The 26,583-nt window shown below is 40.5% G+C and overlaps 1 protein-coding gene across 2 annotated transcripts in view; it reads right to left on the bottom strand.

The window, feature by feature from the left end:
* NXPE3 (neurexophilin and PC-esterase domain family member 3) overlaps positions 1-24,081 on the bottom strand; it is a 46,423-nt gene extending 22,342 nt beyond the window's left edge. For both annotated transcript variants that reach the window (XM_052646048.1, XM_052646057.1), the window contains exons 1-2: positions 23,989-24,081; positions 85-839 (exon numbers count right to left, since the gene is read on the bottom strand). In XM_052646048.1, the coding sequence (XP_052502008.1) occupies positions 85-839; positions 23,989-24,081 (848 nt within the window). The remainder of the gene's footprint in view (positions 1-84; positions 840-23,988) is intronic.
* Between the last annotated feature and the right edge of the window lie 2,502 nt (positions 24,082-26,583).

The raw sequence follows: 26,583 nt of genomic DNA, 5'->3' as shown, positions 1-26,583 counted from the left end.
CATAACCAAAATAAAGTCTCCTAAGTGGGACAAAGACAACAGAAAGGGACTCTTCAATCCTCACCTAGGACAAGGAGCACATACCTCTGGAAGAAAGCGTTCTCTGTAGCAGTTAGGAGGCCCTTCACGTATCCACCTTTGAAATGGTTAATTCTGCTACTGCAAGGGAGCTTCTTTGGTTTGAAGCAGAACCAGGGTTCTCCAGTGTAGAGGTCTGTGAAGTTGCACAGGGGAAGACTCCCTGGAAGACACACGTTACACTCTGTAGTTTCAGAAATCCTCCCTGACCGGAAGAGGCTCTTGAAATAGACCCTATCTGGTTTCTTTTCCTGCAGGTACTGAAGAACTCGGATCCCTTCACTGGGGTGGACCAGAGATATGGACACTTTAACTTGACCTGGCCAGAGCAGAGTAAAAAAGACCTTGTAAAATCCATTCTGGTAGTCCACCACTCTGCCCACGGCCCCCGCCTGCAGCTTAGGGGAGTGGATTCTGGCCTGCAGGTAGTCTCCGCCATATTTCTTGGGCTTTCTCTGAAAGTCCTGCACATGAACCAGCACCTCTAGCTGGCTTCCCACCCTGAAGAAGGCTGCAGAGTTCAAGATGACAAAATAGCTGGAAGAAGGATCGGTGCTCTTCAAAAAGGGGACTGGGCCCACGTCAGGCTCCTGCCACTGCAGGGCAGCCAACAAGGAGTCCTCCTCCAGGCGCTCCCGGCTGGACAGAATCTGGCGCTCATAGCCGCAGTAAGGATTCCGGCTGATTCTTATCACCTGGGAAGAAACAAACTGTCCACCACTGTCTATGAATGTGGCTGAAGCGGTCTCATGGTCCAAGTACTGAAGAGAAAGACACAAACAACAGGAATCATAGCTATGACAAATCTTCTTATGTCAACCAAATAAATCCCTGCTTCAGTTTAAGTTTTAATAAAACTTACTTGGAAAAAGAAAAAAAAGCTTTATTGGGATGACATTGTTTCAAAAAACCACAGCTCACCAATTTTATAAGGGTCTCACAGCAAATATCAGAGAAAAATTCCTTTGGTGCTTCCAGAAGGAGAAGGGGGAAAGGAATCATTCTGAAGTACAGTAGTTCTCTATCCTCAGGGGATATGTCCAAGACCCCCAGTGGATGCCTGAAACTGTGGGTAATACCAAACTCCGTATATACTGCTTTTTCTTATACATATATACCTATGATAAAGTTTAATTTATAAATTAGGCACAGTAAGAGTGGGTAGCTATTCCCTTCTCCAGTAGATCTTCCCAACCCAGGGACTGAACCTGGGTCTCCCACGTTGCAAGCACATTCTTTACCATCTGAGTCCCTAGGGAAGCTCTAAACAACAATAACTAATAATAATAAAACTAAATTATAAAACTAATAATTATAATAATTTGCTGTAATAACAATTATATGAATGTGGTCTCTCTCTCTCTCTCTCTCTCAAAATATCTGATCATGGTGTCCTTGTCTGTCTTCTCATGATGAGGTAAAAGGTTAAAATGCCTACGTGATGAGATGAGGTGAGGTGAAGGACAAAAGCACTGTGACGCAGCGTCAGGCTACTACTGACCTTCTGACGATAATGTCAGAAGGAGGACCATCTGCTTCAGGTGACCCTGTATTGAGCCACGATGATGTCAGTGGTTGAGGATCCTGAGTGGGAGAGAGCAGGATGGCACAACAGCTGATCGTGCAACTCAGGACAACGCACAATTTCATATGGGTAAGTTTGTTTATTTCTGGAATTTTTGCATTTAATATTTTCAGATTACAGTTAACCAGGGGTAGCTGAAACCACAGAAAGTGACACTGTGGATGGGGGACTACTGGGTGTCAGAGTATTCTATTCTTTTTTTTAAACAAGGCCTGCCCTCAAGAGAAACTATTTTACCACAGCCTAACCTGCTGGGGTTTTACCAGAGCCCAACCAAACTGAGGTAAAGGACATACCCAACACCAGTCCATTCTAAACATTCCATCCAATTTAAGAGTTGCAGGGGTGAGACTAAGAAGCAGCTCTGAGGTTCACAGACTCATTAAAGGGCTGAGGATCACAGGATTATGACATGCTTCACCTCCCCCACATTTCACCTCCACATCATGAAAAGTCTACTTACTAGAGTTCCTTTTAGGTAGTACCTCATGTCCGGCTTTCAGCAAAAAATTACAAGACATAATAAAAGGAAAAAAAACCCACAGTTTGAAAACACAGATAAAGCATCAGAACAAGACTGAGAAATGGCAAGAATGTTGGAATAATCAGACAATGAATTTGAAACAACTATGATTAATATGTTAAGGGGCTCTAATAGAAAAAGAAACAATGTGCAAGAAATAATGGACAATGTAAAGAAAGAGGTGAAAATTCCAAGAAGGAATCAAAAAAAAAAAAAAAAGCCAGACAGAGCAGTGAGGATTTTTAAGTAAGGAAACATACTCTAGCTGAAATTATAATGATTGGAACACATTCTTATACATTTGTCCAAACTGATAGAATGTATAACACAAAGAGTGAATCCAAAAGATATTAAGAAGAGGTGGCAAGAATACACAGAAGAACTGTACAAAAAAGATCTTCACGACCCAGATAATCATGATGGTGTGATCACTCACCTAGAGCCAGACATCCTAGAATGCAAAGTCAAGTGGGCCTTAGGAAGCATCACTATGAACAAAGCTAGTGGAGGTGATGGAATTCCAGTTGAGCTATTTCAAATCCTGAAAGATGATGCTGTGAAAGTGCTGCACTCAATATGTCAGCAAGTTTGGAAAACTCAGCAGTGGCCACAGGACTGGAAAAGGTAAGTTTTCATTCCAATCCCAAAGAAAGGAAATGCCAAAGAATGCTCAAACTACCACACAATTGCACTCATCTCATACACCAGTAAAGTAATGCTCAAAATTCTCCAAGCCAGGCTTCAACAGTACAGGAACTGTGAACTTCCAGATGTTCAAGCTGGATTTAGAAAAGGCAGAGGAACCAGAGATCAAACTGCCAACATCTGCTGGATCATTGACAAAGCAAAAGAGTTCCAGAAAAACATATACTTCTGCTTTATTGACTACACCAAGGCCTTTGACTGTGTGGATGACAACAAACTGTGGAAAATTCTTCAAGAGATGGAAATACCAGACCACCTGACATGCCTCCTGAGAAATCTGTATGCAGGTCAGGAAGCAACAGTTAGAACTGGACATGGAACAGACTGGTTCCAAATTGGGAAAGGAGTACGTTAAGGCTGTCTATTGTCACCCTGCTTATTTAACTTATATGCAGAGTACATCATGAGAAATGCTGGGCTGGATGAAACACAAGCTGGAATCAAGATTGCTGGGAGAAGTATCAATAACCTCGGATATGCAGATGACACCACCCTTATGGCAGAAAGTGAAGAGGAGCTAAAAAGCCTCTTGATGAAAGTGAAAGAGGAGAGTGAAAAAGTTGGCTTAAAGATCAACATTCAGAAAATGAAGATCATGGCATCTGGTTCCATCACTTCATGGCAAATAGATGGGGAAGCAATGGAAACAGTGTCAGACTATATTTTGGGGGGTTCAAAATCACTGAAGATGGTGACTGCAGCCATGAAACTCAAAGAGGCTTGCTCCTTAGAAGAAAAGTTATGACCAACCTAGACAGCATATTAAAAAGCAGAGATATTACTTTGCCAACAAAGGTCCACCTAGTCAAAACTATGGTTTTTCCAGTGGTCATGCATGGATGTGAGAGTTGGACTATAAAGAAAACTGAGCACCAAAGAATTAGTGCTTTTGAAGTGTGGTGTTGGAGAAGACTCTTGAGAGTCCCTTGGACTGCAAGGAGATCCAACCAGTCCATTCTAAAGGAGATCAGTCCTAGGTGTTCATCGGAGGGACTGATGTTGAAGCTGAAACTCCAATACTTTGGACACGTGATGCGAAGAACTGACTCATTTGAAAAGACCCTGATGCTGGGAAAGATTGACGGCAGGAGGATAAGGGGATGACAGAGGATGAGATGGTTGGATGGTATCACCGACTCAGTGGACCTGAGTTTGAGTAAGCTCCAGGAGTTGGTGATGGACAGGGAGGCCTGGCGTGCTGCAGTCCATGGGGTCACAGAGTCAGACATGGCTGAGTGACTGAACTGAACTTAAGAGTGAATCCTAAAATAAACTATGGACCTTGGGTGATTATGATGTGTCAGTGTAGGTTCACCCTTGGTTGAAATTTAAAAAGAAGTACCATTCCAGTGAGAGATGATAATAATAGGGGAGGCCATGCATACCCAAAGACAGGGTGTATGGCAAGTACCTCTAATCTTCCTGCAGTGTAAGCCCCAAGAGTTGTATTTTTTTTTTTTGTAATGGAAGTGTCTGACTTCAATTTTGATTGTCAAGACATTCACATGATGAGATATAAAGAGCCACGGTCTTCCCATGCCCCCACAGCTTGTTTTAGGGATCCTGGTTGACTGAGACAAATGGCCCTTTGGGCCACTTGTTTTTCTCTTCCCATGCTTTAAATTCCTATTCATGAAAAAAAAATTTAAAAAAAAAATTCCTATTCATGTTTTAAGTTCACCGATAAAGAATAAACCCATGAAACTCCAGGTGCCCACCCTGGAGCCCAATCAAAACAACCTCAGGCCCATGCTGTCTCTCTTTTTCTCTACCATGACCTAGGTGTGTGGCCCCAGGCATACCATGTATCCTCCAGGACCTAAGAGTAATACACCTTCCTCCTTTTTCCCCACAGTTTCCTGATGGTTAATGCTTAGGGCATCCTGTAATCATAAGAGCCACAAGGGCCAGTTCAGTCACAACACTGGTTATTGATAGGCTGATCCAGATATAAAACACTCCCTCTCAACTTTGTTGTAAATATAAAACTTTTCTTTGAAAAATAGAAATTAAAAGAAATTCAAGGGAATTACCTGGATGTCCAATGGTCATGACGCCACACTTTCACTGCTGAAGGCCCTGGTTCAATCCTAGTTGGGGAACTAAGATTCAAGAAGACACACAGCAAGGCCCTCCCCTCAATAAAAAAAAAAAAAAGAAAGAAAGAAAGAAAAAGACATACTGAAAAAAAAAGAAAAGAAATAAATCAAGATAGTGAAACCACTGTAACAGAAATGAAGGATGTCTTTGGAAGGCTCACTAATAGAATGGACACAGCTAAGGAGAGAATGTCTGAATTTGAGGAAATGTCAATAGGAACTTCCAAAGCTAAAAAGCAAAGAGAAAAAAAAATAATTTAAAATGAAAACAGAATATTCAAAAGCTGTGGAATACACCAAATAAGAATATCAAAAGGATCAGAAAAACATAACAGAAGAAATATTTGCAATAATAATGACTGAAAATTTCCCCAAATTAAAGTCAGACACCCTTCTGGATCCACTATCTGCCTTGGAACCACCACCAAGATGCAGATTTTCATGAAGACCCTGACAGTGAAGACCATCACTCTTGAGGTCAAGCCCTTGGATACAATAGTAAATGTAAAGGCCAAGATCCAGGATAAGGAAGGAATTCTTCCTGACCACCAAAGACTGATCTTTGCTGGCAAGCAACTGGAAGATGGATGTACTTTGTTTGACTACAACATTCAAAAGGAGCCCACTCTTCATCTTGTGTTGAGACTTTGTGGCAGTGCTAAGAAAAGGAGGAAGTCTTAAACCACTCACAAGAAGAACAAGAGTAAGAGAAAGAAGGTTAAGCTGGCTGTTCTGAAATACTATAATGTGGATGAGAACGGCAAAATCAGTCACCTTCTCCAGGAGTGTCTCTCAGATGAATGTGGTGCTGCAGTTCTTATGGCCGGTCATTTTGACAGACATTATTGTGGCAAATGTTGTCTGACCTACTGAAGAGAAGTGATGGTATACTGGTTAATAAAGACATGAGCCAACATTTAAAAAAAAAAAGAAAAAGTGAGCTACCAAGCCAATGATCCAGAAAGCTCAGAGAACATAAAGCAGGATAAATACAAAATATAACTATATCCAGGCATTCTGCATTCAAACTGTAGAAAATCAAAGATAAAATATCTTTTAAGAAACCAAAAGGGAAAAAAAAATCTTACTTTTAGCAAAGTAAATATAAGAATTACATGTAACTTCTCAGAAACCATGCAAGCAAGAAGAGGGTAGAGTGAAATACTTCACACATTGAAAGAAAAAAGTCATCAATGTAGAACTTTGTACCCAGAAAAATTATCCTTCAAAAGTGAAAGAGAAAGTCTTTCTCAGACAAACAAAAATTAAGAGAATCTGTTGCCAGTAGACTTGTCTAGCAAGAAATGTTAAAAGAAGGGCTTCAGACATAAGGAAATTATATAGGTCAGAAACTCAGATCTACACAAAGAAGGGAAGAGCATCAGAGGAGGAGTAACTGAAGGTAAAATAAAAAACTTCTATTTTCTTATTTTTAACTCTAAAAGATAACAATTTTGTTCAAAATAATAACAGCAACAGTGTATTTGACCATGTACACTTATATGTGTGTGTGTGTGCTTATTTACAAGTGAAATGAATGACAGCAACTATACAAGGGACAGGAGGGAGGAATTAATAATATTTTATTATTAATCCAAAATCACTGCCAATGGTGACTACAGCCATGAAATTAAAAGATGCTTACTCCTTGGAAGAAAAGTTATAACCAACCTAGATAGCATATTCAAAAGCAGAGATATTACTTTGCCAGCAAAGGTCCATCTAGTCAAGGCTATGGTTTTTCCAGTGGTCATGTATGGATGTGAGAGTTGGACTGTGAAGAAAGCTGAGCGCCAAAGAATTGATGCTTTTGGACTGTGGTGTTGGAGAAGACTCTTGAGAGTCCCTTGAACTGCAAGGAGATCCAACCAGTCCATTCTAAAGGAGATCAGCCCTGGGTGTTCTTTGGAAGGAATAATGCTAAAGCTGAAACTCCAGTACTTTGGCCACCTCACCCGAAGAGTTGACTCATTGGAAAAGACTCTGATGCTGGGAGGGATTGGGGGCAGGAGGAAAAGGGGATGACAGAGGATGAGATGGCTGGATGGCATCACCGACTTGATGGACGTTGAGTCTGAGTGAACTCTGGGAGTTGGTGATGGACAGGGAGGCCTCGCATGCTGTGATTCATGGGGTCGCAAAGAGTCGGACATGACTGAGTGACTGAACTGAACTGAACTACCCATGAAGCAGTACAGTATTATTTGATAGTGGACTTGGACTAGTTATAAGTGCATATTGCAAACTCTAATGCAACCACTTAAAGTAAAATGAGAAGCGTTATTGACACACTAAGAAAGGAGACAGAATGGAATCTACACAATGCTAAATTAAAACCACAAAAGTCAGAAAAAGAGCTGAAGATAAAAACAGGAACAAATAACAAGGACAATGAAGAGAAAACAGTAACAAATATGACAGCTATTAATCCATCTATATCAATAATCACCTTAAACATCAATGATCTAAATACATCAACTAGGAGACAGAGATTGTCAGACTTAACTATATGTTGCTCTACAAGAAATCTACTTTAAACATAAAGACATATATAGATTAAAAGAAAGTTGATGGATAAGGATATACCATGCTAGCACTAATCGAAAGAGATCAGAATAATTATATTAACCTCAGAGTAGAGTTCAGAACAAGGAAAGTCAGAGATAAACAAGGGTATTACAGAGTCTTCCTTGGTGATACAGTGGGTAATAATCTGCCTGCTAATGCAGCGAGCGGATCAATCCCTGATCCAGGAAGATTCCACATGCCACAGAATAACTAAAGCCTGTGCACCACTACTACTTGAAAGTCATATGCCTACAGCCTGTGCTTCACAAAAGAAGCTACCAGTGAGAAGCCTGCACACAGAAATGAAGAGTAGGTCCTGCTCACCACAACTAGAGAAAGCTCACACACAGCAACAAAGACCCAGTGCAACCAAAAAATAAATTTAAAAAAAAAAAAAAGAAGGGTATTTTACATAATAATAGAAAGGTCAATTCTCCAAGAAGACATAACAATCTTTAACATGTTGTATCTAACAAGAGAAAGTCAAAATATGTAGGGTAAACACTAATAGAACTGAAAGAAAAAATTGATGAATTCAGAGTTGTAATTAAAGATTTCAATACCCCACTATCAGAAATGTATAGATCAGGGACTTCCCTGGTGGTTCAGTGGTTAAGACTCTGCACTTCCACTGCAGGGAACATGGGTTCCATCCCCTGGTTGGAGAACTAAGAACCCACATGCCACAGAGCATGACCAAAAACACAAACAAAAAATAGAAATGGATAGAGCCAATAAGCGGAAAGTCAGTAAAGACTTAGTTGAACTCAACAGCATCACCATCAACCAGATATGATGGACATCTATAAACTACTTATCCAACAACAGAAGACACATTCTTTTCAAGCTCACATGAAACATTCACCAAAATAGATCATATTCTGGGCCTATAAAATATACTATTAAAAAACTGAGAAGAATAGAAACCATACAATGTCTGCCTTCAGACTACAATGGGATTAAACAAGAAAGATGGAATTGATAACAGAAAGATAGCTGGAAAATTCCAAAATACCCGGAGATTAAACAACACATTTCTAAATAACACAAGGATCAAAGGAGAAATATCAATAAAAAGTTAAAACCTTTTTAACTAAAATAAAATGAAAAAACAACTTTTCAGTATTTGTGGATAAGGGAAGTTTACAGCACTGAATACACATTATTAGAAATGAAGATCTAAAATCAGACACTTAAACCGCCACCTTAGGAAGCTAGAAAAGCAAATCAACTCCAAAGTAAGCAGGAGAAAAGAAATTACGAATGAGGGTAGAAATCAATGACACTGAAAACAGGTAATCAATAGAGAAAAGACAATGAGACCAAAAGCCAGTTTCTTGAAAAGATCAATAAAATTGATAAGCCTGAAGTAAGGCTAAGGAAAAAAGACAGGACAAAAATCATTATTATCAGACATGAAAGAAGAGACATTACTAAAGATCCCATACACATTAGAAGGATAATCAAGTAATACTATAAACAACTCTACACTCACAAATTTGATAACTGAGATGAAATGGACTAGTTCCTTGAAAGACACAATCTGCTAAAATTCATGCAAGAAGAAACAGATCATCGGAACAGGCTTATAATCTCTAAAAAAGAAACTGGATCAATAATTAATGACCTTTCAAAAGAGACACCGCCAGACCCAGGTGGGGTTCACTGATAAATTCCATCAAATATTTAAGAAAGAAATTGTAGCCATTCTCTACAGTCCCGGTCAGAATACAGAAGCAGAGGGAGTTCCTAACTCTTCCTAACTCTTTTCAGCGTTACCCTAACACAAAAACTAGACAAAGACGCTATAAGAAAACTACAAACAAATTTCCTCATAAACATAGATGCAAAATCATCAACAAAATATTAACAAATAAAATCCAACAATATGTACAATGAATTATACACCATGACCAAGTAGGATTTATCCCAAGTATACATGAAAGTACTTTAATAGAACTCCAGTGCTTTATAAAGACCATGATTTACACTCTCTTAGAAATGGTTCTTCATCTTCACTTTGGCCTTCCTGCTTAGAAGACAAGACCTTAAAAGCACTTCAGTCTTTTCTAGCTTGGACATTAATTGTTATTTATATTGTGACATTTTGCTCTACATACTGTACAATACAATGGCTTTATAATATTTTGTATCTCAAAATTTTATACTCTGTCTCTAAACTTCAGATGTTTAAACTGTTTTCTTATTAGTGAACAGATCTGCCTGTTTAACAATACAGTTTTATACCCAAAAAAAGACCTCATGTTAGAGCTTTGTAAAATTTCAGAGATAAAGAAAAAAGTTCTTGTCTTCCAAAAAGAATAACATTACCAATAAAAAATACTTTTAAATTAAAAAAAAAATTAGATTGGCATTAGCCTTGTCTTTTACCCCACAGGATACTAGAAGACAGGGGAGCAAAGTTGTAAGGTTCTAAGGGAAAAGGATTTTGAATACAGCATTCTAAACCCAAATATCAATCAAAAAAGAAGGTAAAATAAAGACCATTTCAGACATGTAAGCTTAGTTCCCATGTGCCCTTTCAGAAAAACATTATTTGAAGATTTAGTCCAGTAAATTGGAAAGAAAAATCCAAGGAAGTGAAAGACATGAGCCAGGAATTCAATGGAAAGCAAACTCAGAACAACAGCTGGGCAACAGGTCAAGACAATAATCAGTGAACATTGAAACAGAAAGATAGAGGCTCAGAGGGAGAAAAGAAAATGCCTTAAAGAAGCAAATGGATTCAATAAATTATATGAAGGAAGATCCTCATGATATGCTATAGAGGTGGTATCTTCTCTTATCAGGAAAAAAAAAAGGCAATTAGCACTCCAGAAAAAGCAAGAAGAGGTATAAGAAAGTCATGGTTAAAATATGAGGCAAATTAAAATGCATGATTAAGCAACTGATGTACTGTGTAAAAAAGATCCATTTGACTTCGATGCTTGGGACATTCTCCACCACGAGATAAAGGTTTGGTTTCAAAGGATCATGTTCTATACTGAGTAACATTTACATGATCATAATAATGCCGTATTTGTTTTAAGAATAAGAATCAATCCATAAAGAGTGTATGATAGCTGCTGCTACTGCTGCTAAGTCGCTTCAGTCGTGTTCGACTCTGTGCGACCCCATAGACGGCAGCCCACTAGGCTCCTCTGTCCTTGGGATTCTCCAGGCAAGAATACTGGAGTGGGTTGCCATTTCCTTCTCCAATGCATGAAAGTGAAAAGTGAAAGGGAAGTCGCTCAGTCGTGCCCGACTCTTAGTGACCCCATGGACTACAGCCTACCTACCAGGCTCCTCCATCCATGGGATTTTCCAGGCAAAAGTACAGGAGTAGGGTGCCATTGCCTTCTCTGAATACGACAGCTAACAGAAGTCAAATGTAACATAATGTAGAAGTGCTCTTCTTCACTTAAAGGAGGGAATTAAGATGTACTCTCTAACACTATTTGGGAAAGAAAAGGCCTAAGTACATTATTTAATACACAGAAAAAATATATATTTTACAAATTTTAGAAAGAGAGTGACAGAAAGTGTGAGTCAGCAGAAGACCTCATCTTTCATTATCTTTAACAGGGACAGCAACATCAACCAACAGCTACTAAGCACCTAAGTGCCAGGTACTCTTTTCTAAAGACTTATCTTTTAATACAATGTTTAAATTATCCCATGAGGTAAGTCTTATTATTAGGCCATCTGACAGACAAGGAAACTGAAGCAAAGAATGGCTTGGTAATTTGCCCAAGGTCACACAGGTTATAAACAGCAAACCTGGACTAGAACCCAAGCAATCTGACTGCAGTCTGTGTTTTTATTTAACCACCCATGCTGCACTGCCTGATGTGGAAAGGCCAGCAGGTAGAGTAAAGCTGACAAATCAAGATATAACTATGCAGTGTGTAATCAGCGCTAACCACCCACACAATTACAAGCAGTTACATCCAAGAGATTACACTGACTCTGAAGACTAGGGAGGAATTTCAATTATGTACTTAAGTACTTACGTACTCCCTATTCTTTCGAGTGTTTTATACTTTTCATTAATTATTTTCCTAATAAATAGAAGGTGGTTGAACAAACGGACAGGGAAAGTAATTACGTACCTCCAATATTGTGATTTATAAGGAATATACATTTGGTCTTCATCTACAGTTCCTGGCTCACAGCCCCCAAAATCCTTAGAATTTTAATGATAAGAGAAATGGGAATATTTTTTGCTATAATATTTGGTTTTGTGTCCTCAGTTCCTAAAAACACTTTAGAGTCATAAAAAGGAAATGTGTGTCCTGTTACTCCTAATGAGTTCCTTTCCATCACAACTGGGCTCATGTTACTGAGGTGGCTTTTGGAAAATACCTCAGGATGGGAACTGGTTGTCAGAACTGACTGTGATAAGAGGGTTGGAACTTTCAGTTCCACCCTGGACCTCCAGTAGAGGGAGTGTGGCTGGAGGATGAATCAGTCACAAATGAATCAAACATGCCTATGGAAGGAAGCTTCACAAAAACCCAAAAGGATGGGGTCTGGAGAGCTTCCAGGTTAGTGAACACTTGGAGATTCAAGGAGAATGGCACATTCAGACCAAGATGGCACCTTTATGCCCTTCCCATACACCTTGCCCTGTATATCTCTTCCTCTGGCTGTTTCTGAATTACAGTTTTTTTATAACAGACCAGAAATCTTTTTCTGTTCTATTTTTAAGTTTAATTGAGGTATAATTCACATACCATACAATTCACCTATTTAAGTGAACAATTCATGAAATTTTGTATATTCATAACTTGGACAGTCATCACCACAGTTATAGTATTTTCATACCCCCAAAAGAAACTCTGTTCACATTAGTGGTCAATCCACATTTTCACAAACCTATTCTCCCAACCTAGTCCTAGGTAACTACTCATCTACTTTAGTAGACCAGTAATCCTGTAAGTAAAATGAGTAAAATGTTTCTCAGAAACTAGTCAACCACATGTAAAAGAATTAAACTAGAACACTTTCTAGCACCATACACAAAAATAAACTCAAAATGGATTAAAGACCTAAATGTAAGACCAGAAACAATAAACTCTTAGAGGAAAATATAGGCAGAACACTCTCTGACATAAATCACAGCAAGATCCTCTATAAGCCACCTCCCAGAGTAATGGAAATAAAAACAAAAATAAATGGGACCTTATTAAACTTAAAAGTTCTTGCACAATGAAGGAAACTATAAGCAAGGTGAAAACACAGCCTTCAGAATGGGAAAAAATAACAGGAAACAAAACAACTAGCAAAGAATTAATTTTCAAAATATACAAGCAGCTCATGCAGCTCAGTACTAGAAAAACGAACAACCCAATCAAAAAGTAGACCAAAGAACTAAACAGACATTTCTCCAAAGAAGATATACAGATGGCTAATAAACACATGAAAAGATGCTCAACATCACTGATTATTAGAGAAATGCAAATCAAAACCACAAAGAGTATCATCTCACGCCAGTCAGAATGGCTACCATCAAAAAGTCTACAAACAATAAATGGTGAAGGGGATGTGGAGTAAAGGGAACCCTCTTACACTAGTGGAAATGCAAACTGGTACAGACATTATAGACAACAGTGTGGAGATTCCTTAAAAAACTGGAAATAGAACTGCCATTTGACCCAGCAATCCCACTGCTGGGCATACACATTGAGGAAATCAAAACTGAAAGAGATGCATGCATCCCAATGTTCAGTGCAGCACAGTTTACAATAGCCAGGACATGGAAGCAACCTAGATGTTCATCGGCAAATGAATGGATAAGCATGTTTTGGTACATATACCCAATGGAATATTACTCAGCTATAAAAAAAAGAATGGATTTGAGTCAGTTCTAATGAGGTGGATGAAACCGGAGCCTATTAAACAGAGTGAAGTAAGTCAGAAAGAGAAACACCAATACAGTATATTAATGCATATATAAGGAATTTAAAAAGATGGTAACAATGATTCTATATGCGAGACAACAAAAGAGACACAGATGTAAAGAACAGACTTTTGGACTATGTGGGAGAAGGGGATGGTGGGATGATTTGAGAGAATAGCATTGAAACATGTATATTACCATATGTAAAATAGATGACCAGTGTAATGAAGCGATGCATGAAGCAGGGCACTCAAAGCTGGTGCTCTAGGACAACCCAGAGGGGTAGGGTGGGGAGGAAGGTGGGAGGGGGGTTCAGGATGGGGAAACACGTGTGCACCTGTGGGTGATTCATGTCGATGTGTGGCAAAACCACCACAATACTGTAATGAAATTATCCTCCAATTAAAATAAATTAATTAATTTAAAAAAACGTTTCTCAGATTTCTGTGACCTGCTCTAGCAAAATTAACTGAAGCCAAGGCAGGAGTCACTGGAATTTCTAATCTGGAGCTAGTCATTTAGAAGCACAGGTGACCACCTAGGCTGGTGACTGGCATCTTGAGTAGGGGGTGGAGGGGCAGTCTTGTAGGACTAAGACCTTAACATGTGGGATTTGATGCTATCTTCAGATAGTGCTGATACCAAACCAAACGGGGGCCCACTCGCCTGCTCACAGTAAAGCCAATCTACTGCCATGAGATTGTGGAGAAGGAAAATGCAGTGTTTATTGTAAGGCGCCAGACTAGGAGTCCAGGGAAGCTAATACTCAAAGATACCCCAACTCCCAGATGGATTTCAGGGAAGAATTTTTAAAGGCAAAGTGGGGGAAGGGAGTCACAGGGTATGTTATCATACAAAATTCTCTGCTTGGTTGATGGTGTGATAGCAGGGTGGTGTCACAGAGGCTAACATTATCAATCTTCAGGCTCCAGTAAGTCATCAAATAGTTAACTTCTTCCATTTGGTGGGGGTTTTAAGCAGTCTGTAAAACAACTCAGGAATGCCTATCAGATTGTTATACATGTTATCCATGTATTTCAGGGAGGAACTAAAAATTCTTTGACTGCCACGTGGCTGATTTACTGTTTAAACCATTATCAGTTCTCCTGGCCCAGCAGTTACTTCTATCACCATGTGTTCACATCCTTTCAATCATTAATTCTTAGGTCAGACTTTTGCAACTCACGGAAGGCCTGGAAGACTACAACTTTTCTGCAAACACGAAGTAGGCAGAGGACATGAGGTGGAGGGGTCTGTCCAGGAAGGCCCCACGGGGTCCTGCTAAGTTATAGTGTCAGAACTGATTAGAACTACAGGTCATGCTGCTGGTGTCCAAGAGTTGCCTCGTGTACCCTACACACATTGGAAACTGGGTGCAGAACCTTTTTAGTCCCTAATCCAGGAAACTGCTTCCTACGTTCTGCAATAAGTTAAATTGCAAGAGAAAACAGGAAAACAAAATCAAAAATTACGCTCAACCTATTACCCATTACAAAGCACTCAAGCCCTCAGGCTCCCCATTTGTGCCAAACCACTTCAAAATGCTATGCAAGGTCAACATAATCTCAAACAAGGTAAAAATAATCCCAAAATATAGAAGGGTTTTTAATGATGTTCTTGGATTCTGTACTTTTTCTCTTTCATTCTACATGTACATGCAGACACTCAATTGGAAGAATTTCATTAGGCTCCTTCATTTTAAAAGAATACACAGTATTATTTGTTTATTAAAAAGGATAATAATGACTTTGAAAATGTTTCCCCCCCAAAAAAACAAGAAAACGTTTCCCTAGCAGAGTTGATATCAGCATCATGACATGGCATAAGACATTCCTCCATTTTTGTCCCCCCTTTTAACAACAAATGTGGCACCCACCCAAAAACAAAATTGCCTCTGTGGAATTGTGGGATCCAGCACCACATGTGCAGGGCCCTAGGTGCAGTCTCGCCCATGTGCGTATCTAGTAACAGGCAGATAAACCTCGGTGCTGTCAGCACAGCCAGTGAACTTATCTCAGTCCCTCTTGGCCACAGTCAGGGAGAACCTGGAGAGTGGTGACCCAGGAAAATACCAATGGATGAGAAAGAATCTGTAGAAACTCAGCCTTCCCAAGGAGAAATTCCAGAAAGAAAGAAAAAATACAAGTTTGGATGAAACTGAGAGGGTAAGAGGAACTTTGCCAGCACTGCCCCTCCCCCAACATAACAAGCCCAAGGCTATAGCACCCAGTAGCGTCCTCATCCAAGAAGGATGAGGAGAGTGACCAGTTAGTGCCCACTGACCCCCGCTGTGAGAGAAACCCATTGAATTCAGCAGCTCCCCGAGTACTAAAGGGGGACATCCATGACCCCAGGGAGGGAGGGGTTCAGGAAAGAGGTAGGTAAGAACATTAAAGGTCACTGAAGGGACACAGTTCCTGCTTAGTGTGCTCAGGACTTTGGCAGGAAGTCCGCCCACAAGCCTAATACCTCACCCAACAATCTTGCAACAGAGCCCACAGGCACCCCCAATGCCCTGTGTGCTAAACCCACACCTCCGCACACTCTGGAGCCAGCAGCTCCTTGTGTATGCTGCCAAATGAGGCAGCAAGTGAGACTCTGCTAAACAGAACACTATCAGAAAAACAGACCAGTTTCTCTGAGCAAGAGAGAAATACAAATTTAAGCTATCCTGCCTCTTTCTGGAAAACAAAAGGTTAACAGTGGCTAGCCTGGTGGGTCTTAAGAAAAGCTTAAGAATTGTGTCCCAAGAAGCAAGATGTGGAAAGCAAGTGTACCCATGTAAGGGCAAGCAAAATACAGAGCTAAAACAGGACTGATGAACATTTTACCCCATCTGAAGGGAACCAGCAGCAGATGTCTGCTACTTCAAGCGTGAAAGCAGCAATGCAAATGTACAAGGAACGTAAGGAATCAAGGAAACACGTCATCACAAAAAGGTAACAATCATCCTCCAATAACCATGCTCAAAGGCACAGAATTTAGCCTTTGATAAAGAATTCAAAATAGCTGGGCTTCCCTGGTGGCTCAGTGGAGTCTGCCTGCCAATGCAGGAGATGCAGGTTTGATCCCTGATCCGGAAGATCCCACATGCCGCAGGGCAACTAAGCCCGTGCACTACAACTTCTGAGCCTGTGCTCTATAGAGCCCAGGAGCTTCAACTACTGAAATCTGCATGCCAAGAGCAGGTGCTCCGCAACAAGGGAAGTCCCTGCAATGAGAAGCTCATGCACAACTAAAGAGTGGCCCTACTCTCCCCAACTAGAGAAAAGCTCTCACAGCAACAAAGACCAGGACAGCCAAGAATAAATAAATAAAATAAAATAAAATAAAGAATTCAAAATGGCTGTTCAGGGAAACTCAATGGGCTATATTACAACAAAGACCAAAAAAATACATGAATAAAGTCAGAAATTTACAGAGAAAGAAATCATAAAGAAGCAGCAAATGGAAATTCTGGAGCTGAAAAATTCAATGAATAAAATGAAAAATGCAATAAAGAGCATCTATAACAGAAGAGATCAAATGGAAGACTGAATAAGGGAACAGGAACTCTGAAATAGCCCAATCAGAAGAGAACACAAGAGAAAAAAGAATGAAAAAGAGCATAGAAAGCCTACATGTTCTATGGGATGCCACCATGTGTACAAATATTAGAATAATCATGGTTTGAGAGAGGGAAAAGGGGGTTAGAGATTATTTAAAGAAACAATAGTTGAGAACTTCCCAAACCTAGGGATATACTTGGACAACCAAACTCAAAAATCTAATAGATCACCCTATTATCTCTATGCAAAAATATCTTCTCCAAGACACATTATAGTGAAACTGTCAAAAAACAAGTATAAAAAGAAAATCCTAAAAAAGCAGCCAAAGGAAAAAATATTGTAATCTATAAAAGAATGCCTATTTGGCTCTCAGTGAATTTCTAAACAGAAACCTGGGTTTGATTCCTGCTTGGGGAACTAAGATCCCGTAAGGCAGTGTGGCGGGGGTGGGGGGGGTGAATGGAATCAAGGGTTTTCAATAAAAACTGAACTCATAACAACATAGAATAGAATGGTGACTACCAGAAGCTAGGGAATGGGGAAATTGGGTAGATATTGTTTAAGGGTACAAACTTGCAACAGGTATATAAATAAATCGTGGACATGGAAGGCACAGCATAGTGACTATAGTCAACAAAACTGTATTACTGTATCACTATAATTAAGTTTATGTAATAAACTTCAAAGCTGCTAAGAGACAAGATCTTAACTATTCTCAACCTAAAAGAAATGGTAATTAAGTGACATGAAAGAAGTGCTAGCTAACACTGTAGTGATAATCATATTGCAATATACAAATGTATCAAATCAACACATTGCACACCTTAAACTTATACAACATTATATGTAAATTATATTTCAATTTTTAAAATTGCAGGTCTTTTATTCTTTTTTAATTTATTATTTATTTTAATTGGAGGCTAATTACTTTACAATATTGTAGTGGTTTTTGCCATACATTGACATGAATCAGCTACAGGTGTGGCTGTCCCAACTCTCCCCTCCACCCTTCTATTTCCCTCCCCATCCCATCCCTCTGGGTTGTCCCAGTGCACCGGTTTTGAGTGCCCTGTTTCATGCATTGAACCTGGACGAGCGATCTATTTCACATATGATAATAAACATGTTTCAGTGCTATTCTCTCAAACCATCCCACCCTTGCCTTCTTCCACAGAGTCCAAAAGTTTGTTCTTTATATCTGTGTCTCTTTTGCTGTCTCTCATATAGGGTCATCATTACCATCTTTCTAAATTACAGATATATGCTTTAATATACTGTATTGGGGTTTTTCCTTCTGACTTACTTCACTCTGTATAACAGGCTCCAGTTTCATCCATCTCATTAGAACTGATTCAAATGCATTCTTTTTAATAGTTGAGTAATATTCCATTGAGTATATGTACCACAGCTTTCTTATCCATTCGTCTGCCAATTATATCTCAACTTTTTAAAAACAGGGAAAGTTCCCTTACCTTTTGACTATCTTTTAGGAAATACTCCAGCCTCCCTCTCCTTCTTAGTCCTTGGGAGGCTATGACAAAACACTAAGGACCAAACCAAGTGCTGTGTGCTCACAACACACCCCCTTCTCCTCCGTTCTTCCTCTTTCCCTCTCCCGCAGTCACTCTTGTTGCCTGGGTAGCCACAGGCTACCAATTCAAGACCAGAAAAATGACCCATGCAGCCCAATCCAAGAATCAGCATACACTTGGTGCTACTCACCTGAAATGTGAAAGTCTTAGTCACTCAGTCATGCACAGCTCTTGTGACCTCATGGACTGTAGCCTGCCAGGCTCCTCTGTCCATAGGATTCTCGAGGCAAGAATACTGGAGTGGGTTGCCATTTCCTTCTCCCCTGACCCAGGGATCACTCCTGGGTCTCCTGCATTGCAGGCAGACTCCTTACTGTCTGAGCCACCAGGGAAGCCCAAGTCACCTGGATTTTACTTAAAAACCACTAGGGACTTCTCTAGTGGTCCTGGGGCTAAGACTCCAAGCTCCCAATGCAGGGGCGGGCAGATTCAATCCCTCGTCGGGGAACTAGATCCCACAGACGACAACTAAAGATACCACATGCCACAGTGAAGCCTGAAGATCCCTCAAGCCTCAACTACGACCCAGTGCAGCCAAAACGGATGAATACAAAAGAATGCGAAAAGGTCAATTTGCTTAACCTTCCAGTGGTAACTCTATTTTAGGTCAGTGACAAGGACAACTTCAAGGTCTACCATATTTTAAAATTCACAGCCCAGAGGAAACACCAGCAGTCATTCCTGGAGCCACTGTAAGGTGTGGACTGGAGTGAACCCTATGCTTGCCCATCCCACATTCGTTTCACTACTATTTACTGACTTGTCAGTTCAGGGCCTGACTGTTCAAAGGATAATCCCAAGTGACTGATTCAGGAATGGGCCTGTGACCCAGTTGTATTCTATGAAAAGCTGCTGGAGGATTCTGAAGGATGCATGCACCCAAATCACCAGTACTCTGGGAACAGCTCTCTGATTTTACTTGCCAATGAAAAAAACTGTATCTCAAGCTGGACATGTGTAAGAAAGCAACTACCTGCTGCTGTGTAGCAACGTAAAATCCAACCATGAAAGTGGATGCCAAAGATAACGCATGAAGGAGGGCACAGCTGAGAGACCTACAGAGAAATGGAGCCTAAACTATGTCCAACCTACCTCCTGACTTCTACAATATTATTCCTTAATATCAAAACCAGATTGAATCAGCTTTCTTTACTTGCAGCCAAAAGCCCTAAAACACTGGCATTGTTTTCATAATCAGAAAACATATATATTTAAAATACCAATAAATAAGGAAAAAACAAATAAATATAGGCAATGCTCAATAAGAGTTTATCAGAAGAATAACAAGGAATTCTCCCTACAACCGTCTACTAGATATCAAAACATGTACTTCTTTCTCATATATGATATGAGAGGATGGTTTCTACCTACATCACTCTAATATCCACTCTGCTGCTGCTGCTGCTAAGTCACTTCAGTCATGTCCGACTCTGTGTGACCCCATAGACAGCAGCCCACCAGGCTCCCCCGTCCCTGGGATTCTCCAGGCAAGCACACTGGAGTGGGTTGCCATTTCCTTCTCCAATGCATGAAAGTGAAGTCGCTCAGTTGTATCCGACCCTCAGCGACCCCAGGGCCTGCAGCCTTCCAGGCTCCTCTGTCCATGGGATTTTCCAGGCAAGAGTACTGGGGTGGGGTGCCATTGCCTTCTCCGAATATCGACTCTAATATCTAATATTCAGGTAGATTATTATATCTACCTATCATATCATATCTACCTTTCTGCCAGGAGAGCACGGTTTCTACCTACATCACTCTAATATCTAATATCCAGGTAGAGTATCATATCTACCTATCATACCATATCTACCTTTCTGCCACTCTCTTATAAAGATCCACATGATTATATCGGGCCCACCCAAATAATCCTGAATAATATCCCTACCTCAAGATCCTTAACTTCAACTTGTCTGCAAAGTTCCTTTTATTAGACAACATATTCATAGGTTCTGGAAATTCAAACACTGACATCTTTGGGGGCCTTATTCAGCCTACCATTTATACCAATGTGACATTCAGAGACTTTTAGAAATTCAGAAATCTGTGAATTTACTATAGTAGTTGTTCTATTCAAAATCATCTAACTAGAGGGGTTTTTCTTGTTTGTGGATTTCATTTGTTCCTTTACTTATATAACTGAATTTGACCATATCTTAGGAAATGTGGGGATTGTGTTGTGATACACCTGAGATGGAGCAGACAAGAAGTCTTAGGATTTGCATTTTTCAAAAGCCCCATGAATTATTTTTAATATATTCAACTTTCATTCAATAAATATTTATCAATGTTTCAGAAGTTGAAGAGTTTAAAGTATCTAATCACATTCTATGTTGGGAAAATAAGTAAACGTGTAATAGTTGTGACAAAGGAAATATTTCTTTCTTAAATTGCAAAACACTCCACATATACAATATGAAGGAGACTAACTTGAGAGTGAGACGCAAAAACAAAAACATGAAGGAGACCTGTTACCAATGGAAAGATTATTTGCTGCAGTCAGTGTTTCATTTATCTTAACCAGCTCTGAATGTGGCACATTTGAAAATGCTTTTTCTCCCTTCATCACTGTAATGGCTAATTTTCTTATGTGATATTTTTAATTAAAATTGAGTCTGGACTTTTTAGAAAATGCTCAGATACTCTAATTGCAAGCAAAATACAGTTACAATCGGAAGCCTAGGATGGACCAGGGATTAAGGGATGGCAGACGGCCAAGGTCCAAGCCTTTCCCACTCCCCACCCCGCACCCCGGGCTTCTTTAACTATTAATGTCACAGTAATAAACTGAATGGTTTAAAAGTCATGACAATATTCTCAGCCTGGACTAGATGACATCTTTAGACAAGGCAAAGTGTTTCACCACACTCCACAAAAAGATCTGTTTATATAATTTTTAATATCAAAACTGTCCTGCATCATTTCCTACTTGCCACCTCCCTTCTTCATTATTGTTTGGTTTGTGTTTATGCAGACAGTTGGAGCTGTTAGTGGACATTCTCCAAAACTTTCTAAGAAACACAGCAGGACTATTAAGAGGGTTTCTAACAGTAAGTCCTAATATTCCTTCCTGACTGCAGTAACATTAATGATGTGGACTATGGCTTACCCATGGAGTAGGAAATAGCAACCCATTCCAGTATTCTTGCCTGGAAAATTCCATGGACAGAGAAGCCTGGCGGGTTGCAGCTCATGGGGTCGCAGAGAGTCGGACAGGCCTGAGCACCCACGAATGAATGGCTTACCCTCTCAAGTCTCTCCTTCTCCCTTTTCCTACTTCCCAGCCATCCTAGACCTCCAAGACATACACAACCATCTTCTCTATTCTTACACCCAGACTGTTGAATGTAGTAAAATACATACCCTCACAAACCAATGCAGATAAGCACCACACACACGTGATCTGGAAAGTCACTGTCCCTCTATCATCCTGCAGGATAAAGCTCCATCCCCCACTCCCATTCTTTCAAGCCCATCTGTACCAGTCTTCCGGGCACCACCTTCCTCCCACCTTCCACCTCCCGTCTAGACAAGAACTCCCTCAATGTCTCACCTTCCAGCAGTAGATGTATCCATGTTACCACCCATTATGACAATTTTCCCTCTTACGTCAGAGGAAGGAGCACACATCCCCCTACATAACTAATAATAAGGTGATAACAAGACGCACATATGAAATGTGTCCCTCACCCTACATCATTATGTGCTCCATCTGTGCTCTAGGTCCCATCCTCTCCAGCTCTCCTTTGTCCATTAAACCTTCTCTCCAGCTTCTCTATTAAGTCTTTCCCTTCAGTTTCAAGTCTCCCAGACTTCTGCTTGCAACCAAGACAGAGAAATGGTGAGATTTACTCTTCCACCTGAAACAGTGGTTCTCCAGACACAGCACGTTAGACAACAAAAGAGATGATGCCTGAAAGATGGGAAATAAAGGAAATGATTCCTATGATTGATTGCCCTTTGCTGACAACCTGAAAGATGGCAAATACAGAAAATGATTCCTGTGAGTGTTTGCCCTCTGCTGACAGCCTTGAGAGCATATCCAGGCTGCAGCAGAAGGACAGAACCCAGCAGGAGCCTGGGGAACCCCCTAAATTGAGGAGATGGAGCTGAGAGTCTTAAAACTGATTAGAATACATAGGACAGTAACAGAAGAGAGCTACACACAAAGAGAATTCAGGAGATCTGCAGAGAGTCCTAAACAAGTATTCAGCAGAGTACTAAAGAGCATATGTGTGTAAGCAAACTCCTAGAGGCTGGGGAAAGAAACACCTGAAAGGATAAAAGAGAACAGTATAACCTGAACTCCCACAGGGCCAGGATGTTGGACAGTCAGTCCACAGCAAAATCCAAAAAGCAAAGAGATACCAGAATTAACTTGGACCTGTCACCTGCAAAGTACCACAAGCCAACAAAATTAAAAGAACAGCATCATTTTAGATAGCAAATATTCCATAAATTTCAGTGATATGTGAGTTCATGAAGGGAATTTTTAGCAGAGAAGGGGAAAGGGGACTATTACTAAATACCTTCTTGGCACCAGGCACTGTAAGGGTTCCATAATATGCGGTCCCTGCCTTGAGAGCCACACACAGTCTTTATAACATTCACCATGAACTCCTTCCCCTGAAAATCTCCTTCAGTTTTTTGCCAGGAGTCAGATGAAAGGTCCCCTCCTTGAAAGGCTTTCTTTCATCGTTCTAAAGCTACTGAACTGTAATGTTGGAGAAGGCTACTGAGAGTCCCTTGGACTGCAAGGAGATTAACCCAGTCAATCCTAAAGGAAACCAATCCTGAATATTCATTGCAAGGACTGATGCTGAAGCTGAAGCTCCAATACTTTGGCCACCTGATGTGAAGAGCCGACTCATTAGAAAAGACCTTAATGCTGGGAAAGATTGAAGGCAGGAGGACGAGGGGATGACAGAGGATGAGATGGTTGGATGGCATCAATGACTCAATGGACATGAGTTTAAGCAAGCTCTGGGAGATGCTGCAGGACAGAGAAGCCTGGCATGCTGCAGTCACGGGGTCACAAAGAGTGGGCCACGACTGAGCAACTGAACAACAACACAGTAACCCACTTTCTTTTCTCTACAATACTTCTCACAATTTCTAATTATCATTTATTATTATATTTTATGCTTACTTATAACTCATATTTTCTCCCATGCACATTTAGAACATGAACTCCATAGTGAAGAAATCACTGCACCCTTGGTGACTAGCACAGTATATAACCACTGAAGGCACTCAAATACTTACCAGATAAATGAAAACAAGAACTGTGACCAGGATTAGTTTCCCAATGATCAATATTTTCCAGACTCATTAGCCCCAAATCCCCTGATGTGGTTCCCTTAGTTATGAAGAAACATGCTGAGTACTCACCTCTACCTGAGTAACATTGACGACCAGCACCACCACCATCAACACTGCAAGCAGACAGCAGAACAGCCGTAGTTTGAAGAAGTTGATCCACATTGTCTGGCTGTGTCTTGATCACCCATGGCCGACCCATGGCTTCTTTCACTCCTCAAAACTCCATGTCTTTACAGATGGCTAACAAACACATGAAAAGATGCTCAACATCACTCATTATTAGAGAAATGCCAATCAAAACTACAAGGAGATATCACCTCACACCAGTCAGAATGGCCCTCATCAAAAAGTCTACAAACAATAAATGCTGGAGAGGGTGTGGAGAAAAGGGGACAGTCTTGCACGGACGGTGGGAATGTAAATTGATACAGCCCCTATGGAAGACGGTATGGAGATTCCTTAAAAAACTAGGAGTAGAACCACCATATGACCCAGCAACCCCGCTCCTAGGCTTATACCCTGAGGAAACCAAAATTGAAAAAGACACATGTATCCCATTGTTCACTGCAGCACTATTTACAATAGCTAGAACATGGAAGCAACCTAGATGTCCACTGACAGATCAATGAAGTAGTCGTGGTACATATACACAATGGAATATTACTCAGCCATAAAAAGGAACAGCTTTGAGTCAGTTCTAATGAGGTGGATGAACCTAGAACCTATCATACCGAGTGAAGTCAATCGGAAAGAGAAAGATAAATATCGTATTGTAATGCATATATACAGAATCTAGAAAAATGGTACTGAACCATTTCTTTACAGGGCAACAATGGAGAAACAGACATGGAGAATAGACTTATGGACACGGGGAGAGGGGAGGGTGAGATGTATGGAAAAAGTAACATGGAAACTTACATTACCATATGTAAATTAGATAGCCAACAGGAATTTGCTGTATGGCTCAGGAAACTCAAACAGGGCCTCTGTATCAACCTAGAGGGGTGGGATGGGGAGAGAGACGGGAGGGAGGTTCAAAAGGGAGGGGATATATGTGTACCTATGGCTGATTCATGTTGAGGTTTGCAGGAAAACAACAAAATTCTGTAAAGCAATTATCCTTCAATAAAAAATTTTTTAAAAATCCATGTCTTTGCTTTTCTGAGCTGCAAATGAGCTTTCAGTTTGATCTGCTTCTTTTCTGTTTAGTTTCATTAAGAGTTCTTTGTATAGAAGAGCAACCAGTATGGATTTAAAAAGCACATTTTTCTCCGAAGGATTCCTTCAAAGAGGAGAGATGAGCAAACAGATCACCAATTACAACAGCTTAGGGTGGAATATAAGGAAAGACACTGTATTTCCTCTTTCTTAACCTTATCCAAGGCCCAGAGTCATAAGAGAAAGCAAAGAGCCGGAGCACAGCAGGAGCTACTCCACATTTGGACCATTTACCCAAACCCAGCTCCAGGTTTTCATGTAAATAGAGATATTTCTCCTGCTTCCTATTCATGTTTTAACTTTTAAGAGAGCAAAGAAGAACATCTTCAGATACTTAGAAATTACAAAATTTCAAAATTACAAAAAGAGGTCTAAATAAATAACTTCCCTTCCTTTACAGTTTAAATTGTATTACATTCAGTCAGTTCAGTTGCTCAGTCGTGTCTGACTCTTTGCGAGCCCATGAACCACAGCATGCCACACCTCCCTGTCCATCACCAACTCCTGGAGTCCACCCAAACCCATGTCCATTGAGTCAGTGATGCCATCCTATCATCTCATCCTCTGTCATCCCCTTCTCCTCCTGCCCTCAACCTTTCCCAGCATCAAGGTCTTTTCCAATGAGTCAGCTCTTCACTTCAGGTGGCCAAAGTATTGGAGTTTCAGCTTCAACATCAGTCCTACCAATGAACACCCATGACTGATCTTCTTTAGGATGGACTGGTTGGATCTCTTTGCAGTCCAAGGGACTCTCAAGATTACTAGATAATTACTAGGGTAATTATGGGCTTCCTTCATGGCTCAGTGGTAAAGGATATGCCTGCTAATGGAGGAGACCTGGGTTCAATCCCTGGTTTGGGAAGATCCCCTGGAGAAGGAAATGGCAACCCACTCCAGTGTTCTTTGTCTGGGAAATCCCATAGACAGAGGAGCCTGGCAGGTTCATGAGGTTGCAAAGAGTTGGACATGACTTAATGACTCAACAACAACAAGATGAAAATCTGTAATTTTATAAGGAGTTCTGGGATTAGGTGCATACCATTCTGATAACCTCTGGAAAACAGGAATGCCATCCCTCTGTATGGCAAGAGACAGCAAACACCTTTGGGTTTCTGGCTCCCCTACCCCACAGGCAGCCCTGATGCCCCCTCAGTTGAGTAACAAGGCACAAGAGGAAAGACACCCGCCCTAAAGATGCAGGAGATGAAAGCTAAGCATGAGGAGTACAGGTCACCCTAATCCTTCATCACACCTGCTGAAGGCAGAGGACTTGAGAGTAGGCTGCTCCTTACTATTCTTCCGTGTAATCATTTTTAAAATACTCTCCCCCATTGTTATTATGATATAGGTAAGCAGTGAAGATGGTAGTATTTTGTTCCCAGCAACGATTTCCATGGAAAGCAGGGTAGAGAGGTCAAGGTGAAGAGGGTGCGTCATTCCAGTGCA

The sequence above is a fragment of the Budorcas taxicolor genome, chromosome 1, assembly GCF_023091745.1.
Source record: "Budorcas taxicolor isolate Tak-1 chromosome 1, Takin1.1, whole genome shotgun sequence".
NCBI lineage: Eukaryota > Metazoa > Chordata > Mammalia > Artiodactyla > Bovidae > Budorcas > Budorcas taxicolor.
This window is presented reverse-complemented; position numbering and strand designations above follow the sequence as displayed.